The 26,357-nt window shown below is 40.3% G+C and overlaps 2 protein-coding genes across 2 annotated transcripts in view; one reads left to right on the top strand and one right to left on the bottom strand.

The window, feature by feature from the left end:
- Positions 1 to 121: 121 nt before the first annotated feature.
- On the bottom strand, positions 122 to 14,654 carry NUDT5 (nudix hydrolase 5). The gene is made up of 11 exons (XM_063323623.1): positions 14,546 to 14,654; positions 12,448 to 12,553; positions 10,100 to 10,208; positions 6,453 to 6,520; positions 5,271 to 5,323; positions 4,491 to 4,598; positions 3,870 to 3,965; positions 2,783 to 2,884; positions 2,367 to 2,375; positions 1,612 to 1,665; positions 122 to 1,346 (listed from the first exon to the last, which is right to left on the bottom strand). Exons 3-11 carry the CDS (start codon positions 10,160 to 10,162, stop codon positions 1,237 to 1,239), a joined length of 663 nt encoding a protein of 220 aa, XP_063179693.1. The 5' UTR covers positions 10,163 to 10,208; positions 12,448 to 12,553; positions 14,546 to 14,654; the 3' UTR covers positions 122 to 1,236.
- Positions 14,655 to 14,732: 78 nt separating this feature from the next.
- The window catches only part of CDC123 (cell division cycle 123), a 39,219-nt gene continuing 27,594 nt past the window's right edge, over positions 14,733 to 26,357 (top strand). Inside the window, exons 1-6 of the mRNA XM_063323622.1 lie at positions 14,733 to 14,941; positions 15,954 to 16,025; positions 18,089 to 18,143; positions 18,968 to 19,000; positions 22,530 to 22,625; positions 23,331 to 23,437. Coding sequence (XP_063179692.1) covers positions 14,868 to 14,941; positions 15,954 to 16,025; positions 18,089 to 18,143; positions 18,968 to 19,000; positions 22,530 to 22,625; positions 23,331 to 23,437 — 437 coding nt within the window. The 5' untranslated portion in view covers positions 14,733 to 14,867. The remainder of the gene's footprint in view (positions 14,942 to 15,953; positions 16,026 to 18,088; positions 18,144 to 18,967; positions 19,001 to 22,529; positions 22,626 to 23,330; positions 23,438 to 26,357) is intronic.

The raw sequence follows: 26,357 nt of genomic DNA, 5'->3' as shown, positions 1-26,357 counted from the left end.
TGCAAGATGTAATTCATATGCAGGTTTTGATGCTTTGTTAGTGAGGTAGGTCTGGGAGGCTCCTTTTATATCCTTATCCTTTCTAGAATATAATTCTGATCAGTTTTTAGCAGCCTGAATTAAAGAACAAATTTCAGGGTTCCTCCCCTTAAAATCATTGAGTTTTTCTGCTCAGATGTGATCAATAACTGTTTCCCTTTGCTTTCACATCTTGATCTCTTCTGTCTTCTCTCGTGCTTAACTTGAAAGTAACTTTGTGTCGTTGGTGAAGGCAAGAAAATCTTAAGCAAGTTTCCTGCTTCATTTCTAAGTTAGGAAAGTTTTCCTAATTCATCCAGATTTATTCCCGAGCAAGACTTTGATATTAGTATATGTTTATTGCAACTCTTAGATCCTAACCTTTAAGCAGTGGTGGGTGTTTATGTTATTAGAAGAGGTCCACTGTGCGCAGATTCGCTGAAGGTTTGTTTGGCAAAAGATGAACCTGGATGTCATGAGACCAGGGTGCCGCCGGGAACTGGATGTGTCGGACGGAGAGGCAGAGGTAACCCTGTACCTTAAACGCAATCCCCTGCTGCATCCCACACCCTTCTGGTGTGCACCAGCAGAGGGTTTGTCGTTACTGTCATCGTTGTTGTCAGAGTCATAGTTTTCTTAGCTTGAACAAACCAATTTTCTCTTTCTGGATAGTTTAGTTGGGGCTGGGAGAAGGAAGCAACATCTTCAGGTCTAAATCATAAAAGGAAGCTGCTGACACTGCCATTCCAAACCCTGCAGCCCGGGCACACACACACTGTGTCCCTCTGCAGCTCTTGCTGCTCCTACCATAGAAAATTTCCTGCAGTTGTTGAAATGCTGCTGCTTGTGGATGAGAAGCACGTTCTTCCTGCTGGCCTCGGCTTGAAGAGGCGCTGCTACACCACCAACTACCGCTGTTGAAGGATCTTCCTTGTACTGAAAGGTAAGCGCAATGCCGAATATAGTGAGAAATGAGCCATTCTGAAAATTAAGCAACCTTTTTATTATGATTATTCTGTCAAGGCTTGATAGACTGAGCAGTCAGAAGAAATGCTTTTTGTCAGTTACATCATTCCAGATAAAAAGATCAAAATCATTCCTACAAATACTTGTTTTTTTGCTCTACAAGTAAAGCAGAGGACATTTATTACAAGAAGAGTTATACTTCTAAGCCATCTGAATTGGTCAGTTTTCAACTAAATTTCTCATCGTCTAGTTTTAGAACTTCATAAAAGGAACTTGGAGCGGTTTTTCTGCTGCACGCTTCAGGGCCAACGCATAAGTGTAAACCCTGGCATCCACTGCAACCCGTTCTTCTGCTATGAGTTCTGAAAAAAAATGAAAAAAATATAATTATGAGATGCTGTTAAAACTTTTCCCCTACAGAAATGTAAGTCCTTTACTAAAATGAAGATGTATAGCATTCCAGATGAATTCCTCATGCTAACACCTAAAGCTATCACTCACTCTCTCAGCTTTTTTTTGGAGATACAGTATTCTGGGATGAGAAACGCCACGAGGAGCCACGAGAAGAGAAGCTAAGGGTTTCCTGAAGCTCACGTTAGTGCATTTAATGTGTCAGAAAGCTCTTACCATCAATTCTTTGCAGCAGGTCGTTCTTTGGAAGTGAAATAACTTCCACAAATTCTAGGAGAGAAGAAAAAAAATTTATGCACCTTTAAATTGGTGAACAGTAGAGGAAGTCAACTTCAGTGTCCCCTTTCTTATAGTTCAGAAGGGAAAACAAACTGCCTTAATGCTCATCAATATCCAAAAGCTGTGAGCCTATATATTGCCCAAAAGGCCGACTAAATGGGAGAAGGCAGTGACCGGGGTTGTTAAAAAATGGGTTTGGTGGAAAGGAACAGGGCAAGAGCTGGGAAAAACAGCGCAGCTGACAGCTATGGGGGAGAAGAATCCTTCTGAAAGGAGACTTCCTTTCTGAGAGTGGAAAATACACTGCTGAAGGGGACTTTCGGTTGGCTTATACTGGTATGGTAATGGGGTGTAGATGCGTTTGAAAACCAAAAGAGCACAAAGACAAAGGGTTTGTTCTTGATGAATCTGTGTTGGCGCACACCTGCCCTGTCTTTGAGTCAGCTGTCTTTGGGGCTTGATCGACGGCTGCTGTGGATTCGGTAATTTGTATTTCCTGAGATACTGGTGCTACAGGTGCAATAATGCCCCACAGGAATGTCTAGGCCAAAGCCAATCTCGTGCATGTTGAGGAGGGTCAGGAGATTAACCACGCCCAAATAAAAACCAGTTTTAACTGACATTTTCTAAGTAAAACTTGCCACGTGAAGATCACACTTGACCTTACTGTCACTGTGAGTACAGCTACATACCTCCATCATCTGCAAGAAAAAAAGTAGTGAGTTAAGGATTCTGAAATACATTTGGGTTTACAACTCAAAAGCATTTTGATAGCTGACTGATCGCGCGTGACACTGTCATTGCTTCCACGTCCAAGCCCCGACTAGGAGGAATATCTAGGTTCACAAGTGCTTATGACCCTCACTGAACTTTGGCACTTAAATGTCTCATTCCGGGTGTGCCAACACCTGACACAACATCCAGGCCTCCCCAGTGAATTTAGCAAAGAAACACAGCTCTGCTTATCTAAGAGTGCCAGATGTGATTTGAAGGACGTACAGCATCTAAACCAGCTGGGACAGAAGAGAGGCAGGGGTAGGGATAGTTCTTTTAAGGCCACTCTTTTGTTACCTTCTTGGAATTTTCAAATAAATGGTACAAAACTCACCAAGTTTTTGCTTAGGTCTTGTATTCTCAGCATCATCTCCATTAATGGTGACGCTCACGATGTGTGTCGTGCTGTTTGACAAACCTGGGTCCAAGCACAGAGCTGCCAACAAGCACATGAAGAGGTTTATTTTTCAAAAGCAGGAGTCAAGGACCTCTCTTTTTAACAAAAGCTTTCACAGAAATTATCTGATACGATAGGAGAATGTATATTTGGCATATGTTCATGCTGGAAGACTTGCGAAAAGTTTGTTTTCACAAGTTCTTAAACGTAATGTTTCTGTAACTCTCATCTCTTTTACAGATTCCTTGCAAGACTTGTTTTCAGCACCTAGGTTTACTTTCCATTCCATAGACTGAAGATTAAACTGTAACCCAGACATCCCTTACAGACTTCCTCAGCCCATTAAAGCCTAATTCTGACATCACCTGTCTCCACCTCTCTGTCCCCAGCAAGCATCTGTACCCAAGAGCCAAGTCTCAGCTGCCATGACATTTACTTGAAATCCTCTGTAAGTTGCATCACCTTCTCAAGTTTTATTTATGATCCTCCTTTTGCTTCTTATTTTATTTTATGTAGGAAGCATTGGATTGGCAACAGTCACATTCCAAAGGATCTCTGGATTTACTCCAATTATTTTTCCTTCTTTCTGGTTGGAGAAGCTGGATACTGTCACCTCCCCACAGCTGACGTGAGGATGACCTCCGCTCAGACTGCATCGTGCAGGTGGTGTTCCTCCCTAAGTTCACGGGTGTTGTTCACATTAAGTCCAGCAATTTAGACCTTTATACTAAAATGCCTAATCACAGCTTCAATAATTTGGTTTTTTTATAAAGCATCTTAATAGCAAAGTTTTCCACTCTAAACATCAACTGTTGCATTAGTCCTGTATATTGAACAGGAGTTCAGCAACTGACTTGTCAAGGACCAAAGTTTCCTTGGTCCAGCCATGGGATACTACTCTCTGCTGATCTGCATAGACTTTTCTGCATAGATTTTTCCTTTAGTTTAAAGCATTTTAGACATTTAGAGTACCCATCAAAGACAGAATTAGCTTTGAAAAAATAAAAAAAAAAAAAGCAAAGACCTGGAGTACATTCAACGACTTCCCCCTTGTACCCGGTTTCTTCCTCCAGCTCTCGCAATGCAGCGCTTTCTGCAGTCTCATTTTCCTCAATAAGGCCTGTGAGATAAACATTACACAAGAACCATTTAAAAGTTAGCACTTACATCCATCCTGAGATCTAATCCAGCTTTACAAAGGAGGTGAAACATTGTCACTGCCCTATTTTTACAGAGGGATAAGCTGAGGCGTTCGGAAGGATTCCTGTTCCAGGATTCATCATGCTGCTGCCCATGTCTCCAACTGCTTATCTACAGAAGTGTGCTGCCTTCCCAGGAAATGACAGTAATGTTCTCATGAGGGAAAGGAGCCAAAAGCTTCGGCTCTTGCAGAAAGGAGAAGGGGGGGAAATGCAACATTCTAATAACAGGCTACTGTGCGAAATGCCTTCAGTCTGCTAACAGGAACTATGTTTATTTTGTATTCTTCATTATCAAATACTTCTATTTCTGAATAGCACGCTGAATAGCAGAGCTCACCGCGATTTTCTGGTTAGAGCTACTTCATTGATTGATGGGCCAGGCACATCTAAATACACTTAACTGTCAGCTTTATGTGACTAATCTTAATGTTTCAGTCACTTACCTGCAGGAAATTCCAAGCAGTAGCCGTTAATTGGAGGTCTGAACTGTTTCACTAGGACAACGCAGTCGTAGTGGAGAGTTCTCTGTAGTACCGCTATCACTGCTACACCTACAAATAGTGAGGGAAGACAAAAGTATATAGAATTTGAGCATAGCAGAAAGCAAGAATTTAGTGCTAGATCTGGAAAGGAACCCAAGCACTGTTACTCTGAGCATTATACATTTGGATGCCTGCTCCAGAATCCCGAACGATGAATTTAAGCTCCTTGTATCACACGTGGTGAGAGACAAAAGCCCAAAATGAGGTCTTCAAAGTATGCCAGCAAACGAGAGGCGCGCGTACCAAGCAAGACCAGCCTCAGCCCACCAATACCTAGGGAAGGGCTCTCTTGCCTACAGAGACTGTTTGAAGCCATTCTATGGAAAGCCCTCCCACACTCCTCTCATGACTAAACCATGTCCCTTGCCCCTAACAGCAGACCCAGTTCACCAATCTGTGAGCTACTTTGTATCAGGGCATCCATCCTGTCTTTGAAATTGCTCCCTTGTTCTAAAGCGACCTTGGGAAAACACTCCGACCGGGGCCGCTCTGATTCTTCAGCACTGAAGTTAGCATTATGTTAGCGCGCACTTGCTCAGGGGTACAGCAAGCTCTGCTGAGCTATTTCTTCTGCATCCTCATCCATTTAGAAAGACATCGGCTCAAAACTCTGCCCTGTGAGCTTATCAGAAGAACTTTCACAGGAAAAAATGAAACCAAAAAAAGTCACCAATGTCTTACCATCAGCTGAAACACCCTTCTTGTTGCCAGTACGCTTTACACTTTCCCAAGTTCTGTTTAACACAGAGAAAAGGAAAAATGAATACATCAAAAGGAATAATATCCATTTTATTTGTAAGTCTCCTTCTACTCTTGCTACTGTAATTTAAAAGCAAAATATACCATCACACAGTGAGGCCCTGTAAGAAAGCAGGTGGCCTTAGGCAAGCCCTGTCATGTGCTGGCACCATAAAACGTCTGCAGTATAATTTTGTTTCGCCTACTTAAAGGAGGGAGAAAGACGTAAATGACTGTCACAGAACAGACAAGTCTTATAAAAGTGATTCTGGAAAAGTGCAAAATAAAGCAATTGATATATTAAACATGTCAGATTTTGAAAGACAGTTTTGTAAGAAGACCATACGCATTCTATCTTTTATCTTGCTTTTGCATAAGGTTTATAGTGTAAGTTACTGTGAACTCTCAGCTCAGTTACTCGAGCAAATGAGGAGCGCAAAGGCAATGAAGAGTAAAGCATCTCTCTCAAAATAAGCAATGGAATGAATAAAAACCAAAAATCCACCAGCAATAAAAAACCTTTCACAAAAGCACCAATCTTTGCTATTTTTTTAAAAGGATACTTTGCTGATGAACTGGGAGGCACTACAGAAAGCAAACAGTACAGAATCTAATACATTAACGGGAGAGAAGTAAAGCTGTGGTGTCACATCTAGATAAATACAGCAAAATTAAAGCACAGAAAAGAAGTGAACGGGCGTGATAATATGCAAGAGGACAGTAACTTGTCAGTAGTATGCAAGATCCAGCACCATCAGCAGGGCAAAAAAGCCCTTAATGAAGAATCAGAAAAGCCTCAGGACGGACTGTCCGATCATCAGTCTATTTGCACAGACAAAGTTTATGTTCATTTCTGCACAGCGTCTTTACAAGGAACAGAAAATGCAAGATAAACCAGGGTCCAATGTGCCCAAAAGGACTTAGGAGCCAAATTTGATCCCACGTGCTGACGCATCTGCTAGAGTAAGATTTTTTTTTTTCTCTGAACAGTACGAACTATAAAGGAATTGCACAATAGTTCTCATCTGGTGTTGAGTAATAGGTTTGTAAAGCTCATATTCTCTAGCCTGGGGCTGGTACAATTGGGAGCGTTATAGGAATCTGAAACGCCAGAGCGGCAATTACCTGGGTTTACCAAAGGGATCAGTGTAAGTTGTTTCTTCAAGCTTCAACCATTTTCTTTCTGCAATTACCTAAAATAAAGAATTCTTTGTTAAATACATTATAAGATCAATCCCAAATATATTTGGGGGCTAAGGGGAGAAACAACACAACTATTTTTGGATTCTTCTGAAGACAAAATCACAGCATCAGAATACATGCAGGAACATGCAACAACATTCCTGTAGCTAATACGGAAAAAAAACCCCAACATTTACTCCGAGTTCTTGAATAGGAATAGAAAGTAAGTCCAGTAACTTTTCTTAACTTGACTTTTATAACGAAGTTTCAATGAATTCGGTGGGATTTTACATACTGGAAAATCCTCATCCTTTTAGAATGATTTTACAAAGGTCATGTTTCAGCTGAGAAAGAAAAAAGGGTCACTGGTCTGCACGGACTTTAGCTACACGGGTGATCTCATAAGTGCCCACTTACAAGAGAGCATGGCTAACAGCTAAGCATGCAAGACTGAAAACCAAACTATTCTGAAACTTTTCTTGCTGCGATCTCAGACTGTGCCCTTGTGTAAACTGCTGTTTTCTGTAACTGCGAGCAGTGATACATACCTGCCCTTTTTAGGATTTCTGAGAGCTGCTGATTGATTGAGTGCTCGGCCTTAACATTATTACAAAATGTCTTTTCTGTGCTAAATGAGTTTATTTGCCCTGTGGTGTTTCTTCATCTTTTATGTAATTCTTTTAAAAAGGAAAAATCCCTAGGTATTAGCCCAGCAGTTTACTTCTTTTAATGTAACTTGTATTTTAAGCTTTGCTAAAGGTATAGGCAGACAAGAAGCTTGTCTCCAAAATTTTGTATCAAGCTGGCCATAGGTCTGACCACAGAAATCAGAAGTAATCGGTAAGATGAACAAACTACTTCCTATTGTCTAATGAGACACACTGCTGACAGCAACAGAACAAGCATAAGCAAGGGGAAAAGAGGATCTGGAAAAAAACCCACAACATTAAATTGTAGCAAAGGGTGGAGTCCGAGAGGCCATTCCTGTGGTTGGCACACTACAATCCTCTAGTGCAGGACAAGGAGCAAATAGGGCCCGTGTGGCCATGTAGATCTTGAAATTAAAAGTGAGAGATTCACCAACTAAAAAAAGAATACAGAGAAATGAAATGTAGTATATGATGCAGCTATAACTAGAGTACAGAAGCACAGTACAGCATCAGCTGGAGGCAGAGGCACATCAGAAACGATTCAGGTGTCCAGTAAATTATAACTGAGCTGAATGAACTCACATAATTCTTAAAATGTGTTCTTCAGAAAAATTATTTTTATAGGTAATTGAAATAATAATAGCACTCCTACGGTTGTAAACGCAGCTGCATGTATTTTTCATGTAGGAGTTCTGGTATTTATTTTGGAAAGCATAATATTTCCACGTAACAGGAACTGGAAAAGGAGAGCTATGTGTTCTCAAAAGGGCTTTCTAATGGCTTTGTGGTCACAAAACCAGAAAGGAGAATCAGGAAAGGAGAAGATGAAGTATATTATGCTCATTACAAGAAGTAATTCCGTTTGGAAGCATTCAGGTGTATTTTAAATAGCTTTGCATTCGCTCCTAAATCACTGCAGAACTAAAGTACAGGAAGATCCGAAAGAGAAATAGATGAAAATCATGTTCCATTGGTTGTCCAAGGAAAGGAATATATATACTTCAGTTAAGTAAACACAGCCAAATGTTTTAACGAATTTTTTTGAACATCACAGAGAACACAAAGAACTTGATTATTGATCATGGTCCCATATTGCTGCAGCATTCAACAGAGCTGGCAGATCATTACCCCTGTCATCAAGTTACCGTTTGCTAAGAAGAAAGGGGAAAATGGCTGAAATCAGAACATCACGGTCCCCAGGAATCCTGGAGGAAAAAGAAATCCCTAGTCTATAAGAAATTAGACCTATCCAAGCTTCAAAAAGACAAAAAAAAAGAAAAAGTAAAAAGAAGGTTTTATGTGTACAAAACAAACAACATCAAACAAAGTGTCTTGTTTTTAATCAGATATTCTTAAGTACAGTTTTGGCCTCTGCTGTCATGGAGCAATAATTAAAAAGTACTACAGGACATGCAGCATAAATATTGACAATGGAAGTGTTCCACAATCCTCTAAAGTTAGGTGAAACCCTTGCTGCTAACAGCCTGCAGGGTGAGAAAACTGAAAGTTGCCAGGTTTCCCTAGAAGAAAAAGGGAATTTTGTCACCTGCCTCATCAGGTGCACAATTAAAACCCGTGGAAGCTGGCCCAGAAGCGTAACTTCTGCTTTGCTAAAACCCCTATTTAGGGCCTAAGGACAAGATGTGTTGCACTTACCATATTCAGTTTTAGAATGATTTATTTTTATTCTTCTATCTATTACTTTGATGGGCAAATAATATCTGCTTTTGCTTACAACAGCCTGACTGTGGGTTTCTGGTTCCCAGAAAAAGGAAGAAGGAAGTAAGTTCAGCTGCTACTTTCATGAAAGAAGATATTCCAACATAGTTACTCAGACCATGTAGTTACTGAAGAGTTATAGAACCACTTTCAATACTGAAAAAACTAAGTAGCTTAAAATATGTAAGATCTAATTACAAACTTCCAATGACACCAAAGAGTACAATATTCCAAAGGAGAAGAACTAAGAGGCATTATAGAAAAAAAAAAAAGAGGATAAAACTAAAACATTACCTGCAAAAACACAGGTCTTAATAGAAAACTCAAAAAGCTTACAAAAATGAAACCCTTTATGCTTGAGAAATATTCATATTAAAAAAACACCCAAGGGAAAAAGGCATAAATATACCCCAATGATGTGAGTCTCTCCTGAAAAAGTTTTGTACCTTGCAATTGAAAGAAACTACAAGACCACGTTCATTTGAAGGAAAGAACGCTGCATAAAAGAAACTACATTTGTGTTATAACAGCATGATGCTGTTGTCAAGCCTGCCTTTAACACCAAAGATTAACTTTTAAGAATTCACTTTAAAGAGAACAGAAACAAATATAGACAGTTTAAATTAGGGTGCAAGTGCTCCTAATAAGCACCCAGAAGTACCTCCAAATTCCCTCCTCGGGACTGGGTATTTTCTGATTCTGTGAAGATGCCAGCACAATATTTTTGAAAAAATCTTTCTACTTCCTTATAAACTCTTTAGAGCAGCAATTATCTAAATTCAAACCCTTCCAGAAAGCATCAAAGAAGGTACAATCCTAAATATTAAGGCAACCCTTAGCGGTTCATCCTAAAGGAACGGAAACAAGGCTGAGTTTCATGATCCACTCATTTCCAGACTCTCAGCGGTATCAGCATTATTTCTGAACATTGAAAATAGCCTGAACAGACAATATAAGAAACAGCTGCAAAATCCTAAAATAAGAAGCTTAAAATAGTGCAACACTGTAGATTTCTCTCTCCCTTTGTTGTTATTTCGACAAAGAGAAATGCCACCTTTTTAAACTCTCTGACCATCAGGGAGAAATGTTTTGTCTATTGAATAGATTTTCCAAACATACAGCATCTATAGCATTTCTAACTCTGCACTCACAAACATTCCGATCAGTCTCAAATAATCATTATTTAACAATAAAACGTGTCAAAAACCAAGCATGCTATACCTCTTCTTTAAGGACGAACTGTCTACCAGTTTTTGGAACTTCCATGGATGTCTGAGCTGCCATTTTCAGGAATGTCAGGCTTTCCCCCTCCTGTGCAAAGTCCAGATTACTATGAAACAAAGTCAATATTTGTTTTCAGAGCAAAGTTAAAAGGTTCATTCCTGCATTCTAAATTAACAAATAAAACTTGCTGGAGAAAGTTAGGGACATGTGATAGCAAGTGCAATTCAGATTTTCAGCTCCACCTGATGGTTTCAGAGTCAAATAATTCAAAGGAGAAGCAGAGGTTTGGGTCAAATCCCTGACTTACATAGTTGCAATGGCCCTATCAGCTGCCGAGTAGCTATGCTGGCTGAAGACACCCTCATAAACTATTCAGAGGTCAGACACATGTAGAGAGAAAATTGATTTATTTTAGTCAAATTGTTTCATTCTGATCTGGGTGAACTGCTCTGTCAACACAGCATCACCACCACAGGACTACGTGCTCAACTATGAAAGTGGAAAAAAATCTTACACCAAGAGGACTTTGGGGGTAAAAATTATCTGCTATTGAGAAAGAATCAGAACTAGAACCTACCTCCACCTTACACACATCACAAATAAACACATAAATGACTCAATCCTTCCCCAGAAAAACCAAGGTCAAAAAGCCACCCCTGTGTTGCAAGTCTAAGTGGCACGTGGAGTTAGCGTGACCAAAGCATGTCAGTCTCTCTTACTGGGAATGATGTGGCTAACACCACGCAAAAGGCAGCTGAATATATGCCCAAAGCCAGGCTCTGCACCTGCAGCTCAGTGCCTCAGCTCGCATCCTAACACTCCCTAGGAAGATAAGATCGTCCTCTCACTCTCTCAATCCATTTCTAGCTGAAAGGCACACCAGGCAGTAGAAAAATATGATGCCTTAGAGATTTACCATTAGTCCCCTGTCTCACTGTGGAGCTACAGGGCACTTCCAGCACAGAAACCCTTATCCTAAGGAAGCTCATCTCTGATATTATGTTGTAATACTGAAGTCCTGAAAATCAGCATGAATCATAAGCAAAAAGACAGTGCAAAAAAGTAAACCAATTTAACCAGGAGAGACGAGATAATCTTAAAGATCTCTATCGCTCAGCACTGATGGTCAAAAACTTTCCATAAAGTCAACAGGAATCTTTCCATTGACCTCAAAGAGGGTTTAGTACGGCTCTGTGGGGTCTCTAGCAATGAACAATACCAGAAGTGTGTAATCACCACCTCTGTCAAACTCAGTTTTAGCACTTTCATTTTTTACTTCATCTTTACCCTTTTATGATAACATCTGCTGCACACTTGTGAAACATTTAAGAGCATGCAGCAAAATCAGCCTCCTTACATATAAGATTTGCATTTAATTCCACAAAGTAGTTAAGAGGAATAGGTAAACAAAATATTTCTGGTTATCAGCAGGATTAAATCTAACGTACATAAATCAATTTCCTCAGTATGTACACAGGGCGGCTCTTTATTACATGCCCTGTATGTACACAGGGCAGTCTTGTTGGATGAAACAGACCATAGTGGTCAATCATTCAAATTGTCTTTACGTAGCATAAATCCTAAAAAGGAACCCTGACTTATTAAATCCAATTCTGTTCTTTCAAAACCATTTTATATGATGCTTTCTTGAAGCAATGAAGTTCCATCTTGAAACTACATAGGTTTACTATCTACCTTATTACTAGGTGAAAAACTTCTAGAACCTCACTTGCTTATCTTCCAATTTCTATCCCGCATTAGTTCAGTTAGCTGTTACCCATTTGCTCTTGAACCAGCAATGTCTCAAACTCTCTTCACTTGAGATTTAAGAGCTGTGGCTGGACAATGGCCATGGTATCTTGCTGTGGCTCTAAAATACAAGGTGAGGCTTTCCACCAAACTTAATCAAACGCACAGCCCAGCATAGCAGTTCCTAGAGGTTCCTGGTCATCCAGAGGAAACACTCAAAGGAGGCTCTGTGTGATACCTGAAGTATTCAGCTTTAAAAATATAAAAACTTCACATGCCTAGTTACAACAAAATCAACCCCTATATTTGGAAAGGATTATAGCCTTTTTGATCGACAATATAAACATATCAAGAGTGTAGATACTGAACCATATCTTTGTTAAACTTTTTTTTTTGATCGGGCCAAATAAGTCTTCCTCTTTTCGTCTCCCCTCGCAGGAAATCCTGTTCCATTGATCGTACTAATCCTTCTACATAAGTAGAAGTGGAAGCTTGCAAGTATCAGCATATCATTCTCAAACGTGGATTACCACAATTGAACCCTAAATCCCACAAGCAGCTATAGTAATGGTCTGTACAACAGCATGGATACTTACCTATATCAGTTACAAGTACATACTAGAAACCTCATATCATGGCAGAAGCTCTTTTGAACACAGCTTGCTCTCTTCGGCAGCAGAGAGATTCAAGGATGGCTTGCAACTTAAAATAACAAAAAATTATACAGCTTCAGCGGTTAGAATTATCACTAAAATCTAAAATAGATGAAAATGAGAGACTCATCTATCTCAGATTCTGTAGTTTTCATCTCCTCCACAAGCGGGTGCAATAACTCTATGTATGACTGACATTTTTTACAGTTCCACCAAAAAAGTAATTTTTTCCAAATTCCGTTGACTGTACAGAAGTGAGAATTTCTGCTGTTAGAAAACTGAAATACCATTTGGTTAAATGAAGGCTGCAACTCTGGTATCTCACATTAGTCATGCTGTCAAGGGTGGCAACACCTTTTCTTCATAAAATTAGCTGCAACTGAAAATTAAGACTACAATGTTAGGTTTCAGAATAGACCTTGTCTCGTAGCCCTCACACCGGAAGGTTCTTCCATCTCATAAAATTACCACTGCATCATCTGAGTTATGAAATGCAACACAGCTCACGCAGCAGCCTGGGAACCTGACTTACGATTACATTAACTCTAAGAATATAAATTTTTACTAGTTATCAGTGCAGTCTTAAGAATATGTCAAAGTCTCTGCATTTATCATCCTTCTTAGCATGAATCAACAGCACTTGAACTACAAATCATGGGGAAAAAAAGAATTTGGTCTGCTTTTACCTTCTCTGATGATTTTTGTGGCTAGTATTACAGGCTACTGCTGGCAAATCATGCTATTTGTTCCATTTATTTCATGTGGCGGTCACACTCAGACCTGAAAAAGGCATACCATTTATAAAAGGTCTAACTTTATTCCCGTTGCTTATTCCTTTATTGAGTGGCTTCCTTTCAAGGCAATGTCCAATCATTCTACAGTTTCCAAATTATCCTTCCCAGGAGTTAAAATCTTAAGCCAACTGAGGCTTGTGAATCAGCTTAAAGTGCAGCCAAGCTACCAGGGCTTTACATTAACCTATCCAAGTCATGATAGATGGATTAACTTTTCTAAATCACTTCTCAAAAGGCATTCTCCGATCCAAACTACACAACCAGATTTAATGGAAGCTCAGCAATGGGTCCTAAGCCAAGCTCAAGATAAAACAAAATACAGGGTTTCTTATAAAGAATGTGCAGCCCTACTTGAGGAGAGAGAAGCTCTGTCGCTGCAGAGCTCCGTTATAACGCTGGAGAGATGAAATCACAGAATGGTCAGGGTTGGAAGGGACCTTTGGAGATCACCTAGTCCAACCCCCCTGCCAAAGCAGGGTCACCCAGAGCAGGCTGGACAAGAATGCATCCAGGCGGGTTTTGAACATCTCCAGAGAAGGAGACTCTACCACCTCTCTGGGCAGCCTGTTCCAGTGCTCTGCCACCCTCAAAGTAAGTTTTTCCTTATGTTCAGGCAGAATTTCCTGTGTTCCAGCTTGCGCACACTGCCCCTTGTCCTATCGCTGAGGACCAGTGAAAAGAGTTTGACTCCATCCTCTTGCCACCCAACCTTTTGGTATTTATAAGCATTGATAAGATTCCCTCTCAGTCTTCTCCAAGGTAAACAGCCCCAGGTCTCTCAGCCTTTCCTCATAAGAGAGCTCCATTCCCTTCATCATCTTTGTAGCCCTCCGCTAGACTCTCCCCAGTAGTTCCCTGTCCTTGGACCGGGGAGCCCAGAACTGAACGCTGTACTCCAGATGTGGCCTCACCAGGGCAGAGTAAAGGGGGAGGATGACCTCCCGCGACCTGCCGGCCTCGCTCTCTTTAATTCGCCCCAGGAGACCACTGGCCTTTTTGGCCACAAGGGCACATTGCTGGCTCATGGCCATCCTGTCATCCACCAGGACTCCCAGGCCCCTCTTTACAGAGCTGCTTGCCAGCAGGTCAGCCCCTAACCTGTACCAGTGCATGGAAATCCTACACAAGCACATGCAAAGCAAGAAAGCAAAGTCTGCTAGGCAGGGGAAAAACACTGCCAGCTCCCCTAAGGCCACCCATGTTCTCCAGGTAACGGCCTGGAAACCCCCCCCGCTTGGGCCACGTACACGTACGGGGCCGGGAGAGCGGCCCGGCAGCTGAGGGGAGCCGCTGCCTCAGGCGGGTGAGGTGGGGTGAGGTCGGAGGCGGCCAGGCGGCACCGGGACCGGGACCGGGCGGCGCTGAGGTGAGGTGAGTTGAGGCGAGGCAGCGGCCGTGTGCAGCGCTGAGGCGGGGCCGTGTGACTCCGCGGCGTGTGCAGCGCCGATGGCGGGCCGGGTGGCGCCCAGAGCTGAGGGGAGGAAGGTTCCAGGCGGAACGGGAGCTTCCGGGAGCGGTGAGCGGGGAAGCGGGCCGGACCGGACCGGACCGGGTTGAGTGAGGTGGAGGATGAAGAAGGAGCAGGTGGTGCACTGCCAGTTCTCCGTGTGGTACCCGCTCTTCAGGGCCGTCACCATCCGCAGGTGAAGGGAGCGGTGTGGGGCTGGGGGCGGCTGGGCCCTGGCGGTGGGGCTGTGTGGCCTAGGCCGGGAGAAGTGGGGGGAGGTGGGGCGTAGGGGAGTTGTGGGGGGCTGGGCTGGGTTGGAAACGGACTTGTTTTGGGTGAGATAGAGGGGACCTGCGTGGTATAGGGATGGAGGTGGGGAAGGCTTGATCAAGCTGGAATTCCAGGAGCTGGGGGCTCGTCCCTACGCCCTGAGGGGGTGTTTTGGGCAGGCCAGGCACCCCTGCCCTCCTGGTGGGACTGAACAGCAGCTGATAGCCGTATCGCCGCTCTTCCCACTCGGTTGCTTAAGGAAACTGAAGCTCAATGCACCCAAACCAAGTGACTGACTTCATTTTTCTGTGTATTTCTGGGAGCTGTAGCAAATTCTGCAGTTTCTAAGGTGCTGCTGCAGGTCACGAGATGTTTAGGAGAACTACTGGTAACTCAGGGAAGTCAAGTGTAAGATAGTTGCTCTGTTCGATCAAAAAGTACTGACATCAGGCTTTTAGTAATCAAAGCATTTAATCTTTTATGTTTTTTAGTGTTTAGCTCATGCATATTTTTAGTAAGTTTAGTGATAGTATTGCATTTTTGGAACATTCGGGTGGTATAGGCATATTTTGGCTTGTATCTCAGAAGGGAAACCTTCAATTCAAGCAACATCTTGTCTCCTTCTCACTGGCCACAGACACTCTTCCTTTGAATGTCTCAGAGCTTTGAAGGAGTGGGGCATTTTTGTGCGTTTCATCTAAAATTGTTGACTTCTCTTCCTCTGCTTCCCTGGAGGGAAAACAGGCATTGCTTTTTGGGAAGGGATGAAAGGGGAGAAAGAGAAATGTTTTTTTTTCATAGTATTAGGGAATAAAACATACTGTTATTGAGGTATGTTCTATAGTAAAAAACCTAATTATTTTTATTTAAGTCTTGTTATGATTTTAATAAGTAATATTAATAATAAATTATTAAAGAATTTCTTGTGTTTCTTCCAGTGTTATACTTCCTCTACCAGATAATGTGAAAGAATATTTGCTGGATGATGGAACACTTGTGGTTTCTGGAAGGTAAAGCCTGTTTTCCCCTCACCCTCCGAGTATTAATACTATTTTATATTCACAGCGTTATTTGTATACACATATTATATTCTGCCTAATGAATTTTTAAAATTTGACTGGTCTGGCTGCAGTAAACCTCATAGGGTACGAGCATGTGAATAGGCTGACTGTTGTTAGTAAAATTTGACTTGCTGGTGCGTGCTGCAGATCGTAAAATCTGTGTAATATGCTTCATTCTAAACCAAGTGGAGGCAGTTCCTTCATTTTTTCTCTGCCTTTCGTTGCGAAGTCTACCAGTCTCTGGGGTGCACAGCCTGCTGGTTTGTCTTTGGTTGCTGTGATATGGTTAGCTCCAGTTCAGAGGCTTGACCTGCCCCATGCCATTCACATGCCTGCTGCCTTATCCAGGGGTGAAGTGACGTTACCTGAGTTTAATTCTCAGTAAGATAAGCTATATATAAAATCTTAGTAATTACTGAGTTTGTATAATCATGTGCATACATATAATCCATGCATGAGACAAGGCTGGTTGTCCTGTGTGTATTCCTATGCCAAGATTTTGGATGGAGAAGAATGAGGTGGATGGATATGAGAAACAGTTGGAAAGAACCCAGGCCTTGTTCTTTGCTTTCTGCTTAGAATCTCACTGTATGGCTTCCTTATAAAATGATTATTGCATCTTGTTAATGATCAGACTCAGAAATCAGTCCACACTCCATCATTTCCTAACTGGTAGTTTGCATCTCACAGAGCAGCCAATTAGGCTGTGAGTGTAAGAGAGTTGTATCTAATTTCTTTGGAATCAATTGATATGAAATTGAAGCTGTTTAAACACCTTGTAAGGATGAAAGGTGTCTCGTAATTTTAATATTTTTTTTAATAAAAGGTATGGAGAAAATCAGAATTCTTTTTTTAAACCATTTTGGATAAGAAGTAATATTGTCACCTGCTTCTGCAGAATTGTGCAACTTATTTAGCAGCAGCCACTTATTTTTCAATAAGCCTTCAGAAAAGCTGAAACTGAGGGTTTGACTTTACAGCTGTGTTATACAAACAATTTCTGCTGTTTTCAATGGAGTAATGGCCAGCTGTATAATTGACTTATATTTTTTAAGACGTTTCCAATTTAAAATTCCTTTTAGAAACCTGTTTCTCTCTGAGTTGAACTTTCTTAGTGAGAAGTTAATGTGATCTTGTAGTCAAGGCCAAGATTGCTTTTAATCTTCAGTGAATCGATATCTGACCTCCTGATCTCATAAACTGAATTGATAGTTTAATCCCTAGGGAAGTGCATTAAGGGGCTGCGGAGACTTAGCTTGCTGAAGAGTTGACTTTTGGCAGGGATGCATATTTGAACTTACCCTGTTTGAGATGCTGATTTGCTGTGAATAAGTCTTTTTTGAGAGCTTGGTCTTCTCCTTTAAGATCTTCACGCTTAGTTATATCGGCTCAAGAACTTCAAAAGTCCTAAAATTTCAAGGGAATATTTGCAGTCAGGTGCTTTCTCCTAGATTTGCTAGTGTTTGCAACAACAGATCTCCTGTCCAGAAAAAGGAACTTTTCAGGAAAAACCTAATGACTATGTATTCACTTTCCATGGAATCTTCTTTTCTGTGTGTGGACATTTTCTTTTCAGAAGCAGAAATTCACAGGTCAACACCTGAAACTCAAATTTTATAAATTTTTACTTGGAAAAGGAGTGTGGAGGCAGAGCATAATTCAAACTGAGCTTTTTTTTTTTTAAAAAAAAGATTGTATATTTTGTGCTTCTGTTAGAATTGGAAAAGAGTGATTAAGGGTGTTGAAAAGCTTCAATTATGGCTTTTTCAGAGCAGAAAGTGATCTGCTAATTTGAAAGAAGCAAAGTGTTTTGGGTAGGACCCAAGTCTAATGCCAGGGTGTTCGGTCTTCAGTTTTCTGTACCGGCTCGCTCTGATTTTTTCTGTGCCAGGGGTTTTGAGTCTTAACCTCCTTATGAAAACAACAGCTGGTAGATGCTGTGGAAATGTAATGTATATGGTCAAGTCAAATTCCAGTGCTTAATTTTCTTTCATGCTAATTTTTTGTTTTAGAGAAGACCCACCAAGTCATGCTCAGGAGAGAAGTGATGACGCAGAGGAAATACAGGTCAGTATAAAATGCAACTTAATGTCAAATTTCTTGAGGAAAAATACAAACATGTAAGCTTTTCTGCATAATTTATAGGTGAGGAGAGTACTTCACAAAAATAATAATCTCTGGTAGTTGCCTTGAAAAACTTAAAAACATTATTTATACTGTGACATTAGGGAAGGTTTAAAATGTTTCTATGCTCTTTCACAGAAGAATTTTTTTTTTTTATTTCTTGATAAATACATTTGTAATAATGAGTAGGGAATGTTGAAGGATGTTGGAATTGAACTTAATGCTGTTTCATGCCCTGAAAATTAGAAGGAGGAGTATGTTTGGAGGAGTTACTTCAAGAACCAATGAACTTCTCTGAGGCCATAATAGCTCAGAAGGGTATTTCAGAAGAAAAAGGCTGGAAAATGTTGTAAACGCAAAGTGACAGAAGGCAGAAAAAGGAGATGAAAAAGAAATACAAGTGAAACTAATGAATCATAGGTCTAAGGATGGAAGTGCTGGAGCTGGATGCAAGCTCTAGACAGGGAAGACTGTTGAGTTCTGAAATGTCCAAGTTTGTGATATAAATCACTATTAAAATATATAGGGGTTGTCTTTTATCCATGTGTTAGAATAGTGCTTCTGCTGAATATATAGTATTTTTCCTGTCTTAATTTACAACCGTAATAATTAGAGGATGGTGATGTTACGCTACAGGAGCTCCAGGGCAATAATTTGATCTACATGTTGTGGGAAGCCATAAAGCCATATGAATTCTGATGTTCTCAGCAATGATAAAGGATGTCTCAGGAAACCAGTAACTTTTGATTTGTTTTTATTTTTAACAGTGGTCGGATGATGAGAATACTACAACACTTAAGGTAAAAAGCCTAACACGTGGGTTTGTCAGCTGTATGCTTTCTGCAACCTTGTGATAGAAACTTGTTGCCAGTTAGAGATATCTGTTGCTGTGTTTAACATTTTTTTCAGACCATTCTAGACGGATGGCAGTGTAAATGTCTGTAACTTTTAAAAAGTTTTGCTGGCTTAATTTTATTTCGCTAAAAATAAAATGCCTTTCTTCATGCCCAACAATCACACACGTGTTAGACTATAGGAAATGAACTGAAGTATGGCTCTAAATATAGCTGTCTTTCATTTTCACCACTTTGAATATCTCCCAATTACTTAATCAGACTGGAGGCAGAAGAAATGAAGCCCCTGCAGCTCAATTTTCACAGCTCTTCTTACACCTGTGCCATTATTTCCTCCGAAGTACATTTCTTTCTACCATCTTTCCGCCCCCCGTCTTTATGCTGTCCTTTCGCCGTGCCTCACTTAGAATCAGGATCATGATGGATACGAATCAGGCTTCCATGGTCTTTTTTTACATCTTTTTTGAAACTTGCTGTTGCCCTATCGTTGTCAGAGTTAATATACCTGTGTCACTTGTCTGCCATTGATACTATTACTTCAGTCCCGTTGGCTCCCTAATGTTCAAATAAGTGTTGAATTGCTCACATTGGATTAGGTGCAATATAAACACAGCCCTGCTTTGGGCTGTGCATAGCGCAGAATTTATAGCCTAGATTTTAAAACTGATACGTGCCAGATTTTCACACACTAATAGCTTCAGTTCAAATATGTAAGCTTTGATAAAGTAGATGCCTTAGATTGTAAATTATTCAGAACGAGGATTTTGGTATCCATCTTATCTTCTGTGAAGCTCATGTTAATGTTGCTAAAGAAATAATATCAGACTTTTGAATCAGGTTTCACTGTAGTGTACAACGCAATAAGGGAATACATAATCGAGAGGTCTGATACCCATCAGAAGGGTATAGGCCATGCAATTTCAGTTTAGCTAGGTGAGCATTACGTACTGCGTGTGGATTGCAGCTTTACAGCTAATGTTTTACTGGGGCTGGCTGGGATAAAGTTAACTTTCAGCTGTTGCTGAACAGTGTTTGCATAGTGTCAAGGCTTCTCTTTTCCCAGTCTGCCCCATGCCCCTCCCCAGTGACTAGGCTAGGGGCAGGCAAAAGAAAGAGAGGGGACAGGGCCAAGGCCGCTGACCCAAATTGTCTTAAGGGATATTGCATACCATATAACCTCATGCTCAGTAATAAAAGCTGGGTAGAGGAAGAAGAGGGGTGTTTCAGCCTCCAGGGTGGCTCTTGTTCAGGAACAGGGCTTTGTCTTTCGCTAAACCTGGAGCTTTGAAAATGGTTAATAATGAACATGGTTTGTGCCCATTGCTAGTTCCTACAAGAATACATTTACGTTTGGTCAAAGAAAGAGACTAAAAGTAGAATTTCACAATGTGCTCTTTACCATCTCGTAAATTTGGTAGATGATTGCTCTGAAGACTCCATCCACAGCAAATATGCTTTCTTTACCTGAAAACTGGGCACTACTCTGAGGCCAGCGAGTGAACAGAAATAGTCTTCTGTGCTTTTAAGTGTTGCCTGTTAGACCTTTGACAGTGATGAAGAGAGTGAAGAAACAGCCTGTGTAGAATGCAGAAGGGTGGGGAGCTTCATCTGGAATTACCACAAGAGATGAGAATGGATAAGTGGCACTGTGGAAGTTGAACAGGGAGACACTAAGGGAACATAATGTGTAAAGAATAGTGGGACTGGCTGGAGAAGTGCTTCTGCGTTCACTGTCAGCCTAGGGCATTCACATCTTACTAACAATAAATCCCAGGTTATAGTTCTCCATTGGTTTCTTGTCTCAGGGAGCAGTAAGGTTGGCTGTGGTTGTGATTATTCTGATTTGGTGACCCACCTGAGTTGTCAGGTAGAATTTGTTTCGCTTGCTCTTTCTATATTCTGAAGAACAATTAGAATATAGGATTATAGAAAATTCTGTTTAAAAAAACTTGCATTAACATTGACGGTTGCAAAGTCAGGCATTCAGAATTTAAGGAATGTTAGAATCTAGCTTGTTTATGCCGCCTTAGAGCTATCCTCTTGTGTATGTTTCTTCACTTGTAGTAATCGAATGACATGATGGTAACATTTCCCCAGGGAGGCTTAGTATGTGCTGGTATTACGTGTATAGTATGACTCCTGACTTCTGTCAAAACAAGAGGAAATTGGATCAGAATGCAGTGGCTGAAGAGTTTTACTTCTTGCGGGAACAATTTCTAGAATTGACTGAAGCTCTGAATATAAAGTAAGACAATATAAGTGCTTTTTCAGTTTTTCAAGTGTAGTTTCCCATGGAGACTAGGTAATGTACTAAGGAAAGATTCAGAATGTTCAGTCTAAGCCACTGCACTAAAATGTGAGAGGGTTTTTCTAGGTATTTGCGTTTGGGGGGGCTGCAGAAGGAGGATGCCAAAATGGATGAACCTTTTTTGATCACTTGTGTGGCTATGAGGGCTTTGTTTTAGAGACATGGATTACCTTTAGCCTAGAAGTTATCTTTGAGCTGAGTTTGAAAATACTCAGGCAGAAACGTGTTCTTATATACTCTTTGTGATAAATCCTATTACATGAAGAATCTTTGACATATGCCTGAAAGACTTTCATATTATTTTAAAGGTCAGCAATATGTTTTTTTTTTCTATTGCACCACATTGAGTGGAGTTTATAGCATCCTGAGGAGTTTTTTTTCCCCTGTTATGTTTACAATATTGACAATGTTCTTTACAAGACAAGGTTTTCTAGTCCAACCCATACCTTTCTAGTGTGTCCTCTGTTTTGATGGAAGATATTTTTAAGGAGCTACTTTAAGATCTAATTTAAGACCTGATTAGTTAAAGTATTACTAACAACACTTTGTAAAACTAAAGCTTAAATGAAGAGCTGTCACTCAAATTGCTTATGAATTGATTTATTTACTTTTATTACACTCTGCACCTAAATGCAACTAAGGAACTATTACAAAACAGAACTGGTCTCTTTCTACCTTCTAATGCTTTGACAAATGTTGTAGCATTCTGTATCTTAGATTTTTTAGAGATGCTTAATTCTAAACAAACTATTTTAGAAAGTTTGTTTTTAAATCTTCTAGGATCTTGTTTGTATACGCTAATCTACCATCAGGTATAAAACAAGAAGTACGTGTTTAAGGTCTGTTTATTTGACTTGCATGTTTTCCAGCTGTTGCAGTTTTCATGATGAATGTTGTGAGTTTTCAAGTTTTGCCCTTAAGTTCATGGAATCTTGCTAATAATGAGAGTGAACACTGGAAACATATTTTCAATTTTCTCTGATTGAAAGAACGTCAGAGTTGATTCTTAAGTTATTTATTTCTACAAATACATTATTTTTGTGGGGTGCTTGGTTGCTGATTTTGGACACGTCCTTCTATCATATGCATTTCTAATGGTATTTAGAAGATGTCTACACTTCACTATTAAATATATTGAAACTGATATTTTTATTGTTCTTTCTTCAGGCACCAGAATTTCCTGAATTCACAGCTAAAGTTCAAGAAGCAATAAGTTCCTTGGGTGGTAGTGTTTTTCCTAAACTTAACTGGAGTGCTCCAAGGGTAAGAATGCTGTCTCCCAAAACTTGTAACCGATGTTATCACAAAGATTTTTTTCGTTTGTTTTATCTTAATGCCTTGGAAAGTAGAAGAGACTGGTGCTTCTGATGAAGGAAGAAGTGATAGACGAGATATCAGTGAAGCAAATTGTTCTGGTAAATTAGAAGCTAGATGGTGGAATGTTTGGTGAGGCTGATGCAAGACAGCCCTGTCTTTCTTACATAAAACCCTTGATCCTTGTCACGGATAACAGTATGATGGTGAGACTCTTGTCGTTTAGGATACTAGTTGAAAACTTTGCCTGGGATAAAGATTAAAAACCCCACGTTTTTAAAAAAACAAACAAGCAACTTCCCTCCAGTTATTTTTAGGTACGTTAACTATGCCTTAAGAATGAGTGCACCTAAATGTTTTTGTATCGTATTCTCAAGGGAAGCTTGTGTTCAATCAAGCATTCCAAGAAAGTGCCTGGAACCAGTAAGGCAAAAACTTGGTTTTTGAAATGGATTTGCTCTGCTTTCAACAGAGGATTTGTAAGAAAAGCAGTAACTATTGTGTCTCTTGTAACAGCTAATGAAGTTTTCCTCGGAATAAAAAAATAATTTTCTACATGTATTTCAAATGTTGCGTAATATTTATATAGATCTGCAGCTTGCGTTCCTTCCTGCTAGTAAAGGTGCATTTTTGTATAATCTTTTTTTTGTTTAGGATGCCTACTGGATAGCAATGAACAGCTCTCTGAAATGTAAAGCTCTCAGTGACATCTTCCTCCTCTTCAAGAGTTCAGACTTCATTACGCGTGACCTCACTCAGCCGTAAGTAGATTTCTAGCAGACAATCTTATATATACCCCGTCAAAAAAAACCAAACCCACCTTGCTGAGGGTAACGTTTCAGTTCTTTTGAAAGATCTTACTCTTTACTGTACAGAAATGATAAATATCTGGTACAAAAATACATATTTATGTTTAAAAGTTGTTCAGGTACAGCAATCGGTTAGTTGTTCTTTGAAGCTCCTTTCACCCCTTCCCTCCTTCTTTGTCTCCCTCCACTGTGCAAAAATAAATGCCAGGTCCAATTTGGTGCAGAGAATTGCGAAGCAAATCCTCTTCACTGTTACTTACCATGAGCGAGTCTTTCCTAGTAACCGGAGTTGTTTACCTAGCTTCAGTCAACAAGAGAGGAGCAGCCTCCATTTTATTCTTATATTAATTCACTTGATTTTAATATGCAAATGAGTGAAAAGCAAAACAGGAAGACATTGTATTAAAGTAGTACCTGCGAAATGACGCTATGAACTAAGACCATTTTTATCGAGTTGCTTTCCAGAGCAAGTGATATTTTAATCTTGGGGTTTTTTTGCCTTTCTGCCCCTCTTGGCATTTACTTGTTTCTACCTACCTTATTGTTGCCGCTTCTCGTGGTAACATAGCACGACTTTACCAAAGCTTCAAATTTTAAAGCTGTCGAAGTTTGTGTGGCTGCCTGGAAGATGCCCAAGACTTCTGCTCATGTATTCCTAGAGCTCCTTCTGAACCCAAGTTCTTGTAGCTCTTCAACAAATGCACTCCAGAAGCTGTGGCTAGGGATAATAGTTATGGATAAAACTACAAATATGATGTGCTTGGGGTTTATTTTATCTGCTCACATGAAGAGAATACTTAATTGTGTAGGAACAGCTTTCTCCCATAATACCTGCATCTGATTCATGCCACTCATTTCTAAAATACAGCCTTTTTCTGAAAGAAAATAAAATTATTAGAATTTAATGTTCTTGTTACTATTATTACCAGGGTTTTTTTCAGAAAAGCAGAATTTCAAGGAAAAAGGGCAATCCATGGCTTGGTATCCGAGAGATTGTTTTCCAGTAATTATTCAATGCTTATTTATATTACTGCATTATTTAGGAGATTCAATCAAATGCAGGGCACTTGTTCTAGGTGCTTTATAGAGGATTACCAAGCATAATAGTCCTGTGTTAGGTAGCTTATGACCCGATAACCATTGTCTTGTCTAAAATGTGAAACCAGCTGCATTAATGCTGTGCAACTGCCTTCTGGTTTTTTATTCCTGCAACTCTAATAACACTCTTTCCCCCCCAGTTTGTTGGTACATTAAAAAATGATAGGTAGCAACATCCTCATCCTTATCTCTGCATTTATGGAGTGCTACCAACGCTGTCAGTCCAATTTGGATGCTAGGTTTTACATTATGTCTAACCTGTAACATTCTGAGGTGCAGGGGAAGAGACAGAGAAGGAGGGGAGAAGACATTGGGGTGAGAAGATAGTTTGAAAAGAATGTTGGACTAGGGAAATGTGAGCATTGAGAATTCATGATTCTGGGATCATAGAGAATGAAAGAGATGAGGGAGATGAGAAATCTGTAGTTTATATTTCAGAGGTGAGTGAATAGGGATTCTCAGAAGACTTTGGTGCCTTACCAAGGAGCTTTTTTTTTTTTTTCCTGGTTTCCCCTAACGGGAGGCTAGGTGACTTGGCCGGGTGTCTTGAGGATGGTTTGCTCCGAGGGTTGAGCACTGAAATTTAATGTGTCCTTTGTTGTAAATGCTTCCAGTTGTGGGTCTGAAAAGAACTGTACACTTTGTATCATCCCTTAGTGAATATTAAATAATACGGTTTTTGTATTCTACTATTCTCACGTATGAAGAGGTTCAGCAAAAGGTACCCTGAGCTGCCTGGAGAATTGCTGTTTGGCTAAGCACTTTCTAATGGGTTTGGGACACAATCAAGTGTTTAGCAAGCACCACTTGATTTAGAAGCTGTGGCAGTTCTGTGCGTGTTTTTGTGCTCTTAGTTTATGCCATTTATATGGTAGAATGAATTGGTTTGACTACCTTCACTGAGACTGAAATTAGTGCATTTTCTGTCAGGCTTTATCTCATATCAGGTAAAGGCAGTGCCTCAGCTCTTCACCTTCCCTTCTGCAGACAGTGCTGACTTAGTGGTAAAGGCAATGAATGCGTTCTAGCTCCTAGGTTGTGAGATTTCACAGCATGGGTGTTAACTTGAACCATCAGTAATTCCACCTCAAGTTCACACCAGTCTAAGAACAGTAGCGGCTGGGCAGCCTGCAGCGGGCGTGCTCTCTTCTACTGATCCTGCTGTGGGAGAATAACCTCTAGCAGAAAGACAACACCTCAAATTGCAGTAGTCCAATCCATTTAGACTAGATAGAGATAAGACCGCACGTACCGCCAGGTAGCACAGCTCGGCTAGTGGGTGGTAAATAAGCAAACCTTATGATGTCATTGGGGGATCATCACCTAATCTAAAGGTTAAGTTGCATTTGAGAAGTGTTGTATTTATTTCCCTTCCTATAAAGTCTAATCTAATATTGATATAAACATGGGTTATGGGTTTTTTTGGTCAGAACAGGCTTAGTTGTTTTGGTAAGGTAGAGTTAATATGGGCAGTGTGGCCTTGCGGTTTCCATGAATTTGAATGGAAGTGTGTAGCGTGTAAAATCACTTTGGTCTCTATGTATCTTATATTTTACGAATATGTTGTACTTGATTACAGCACACATTACTGTCCAGTCTGTGCGTGGTATTTCTAAATTACTAAGTTATTTGTACAAAATGTCCCCACCCAAACAGTGAAATGATTATTGCTGATTCGAAGCAGTGGTCTTCCTTAATTATACTATTGATTAGTTGCCAGTACCCTAGTCCTTAGGAAGCAGAAATTAAAAATGTAGCTGGTATAAGAACCTGA

Source organism: Chroicocephalus ridibundus, chromosome 1 (genome assembly GCF_963924245.1).
Source record: "Chroicocephalus ridibundus chromosome 1, bChrRid1.1, whole genome shotgun sequence".
Classification (NCBI taxonomy): domain Eukaryota; kingdom Metazoa; phylum Chordata; class Aves; order Charadriiformes; family Laridae; genus Chroicocephalus; species Chroicocephalus ridibundus.
Note: the sequence above shows the minus strand (reverse complement) of the source record. Positions and strands in the feature narration are given on the sequence as shown.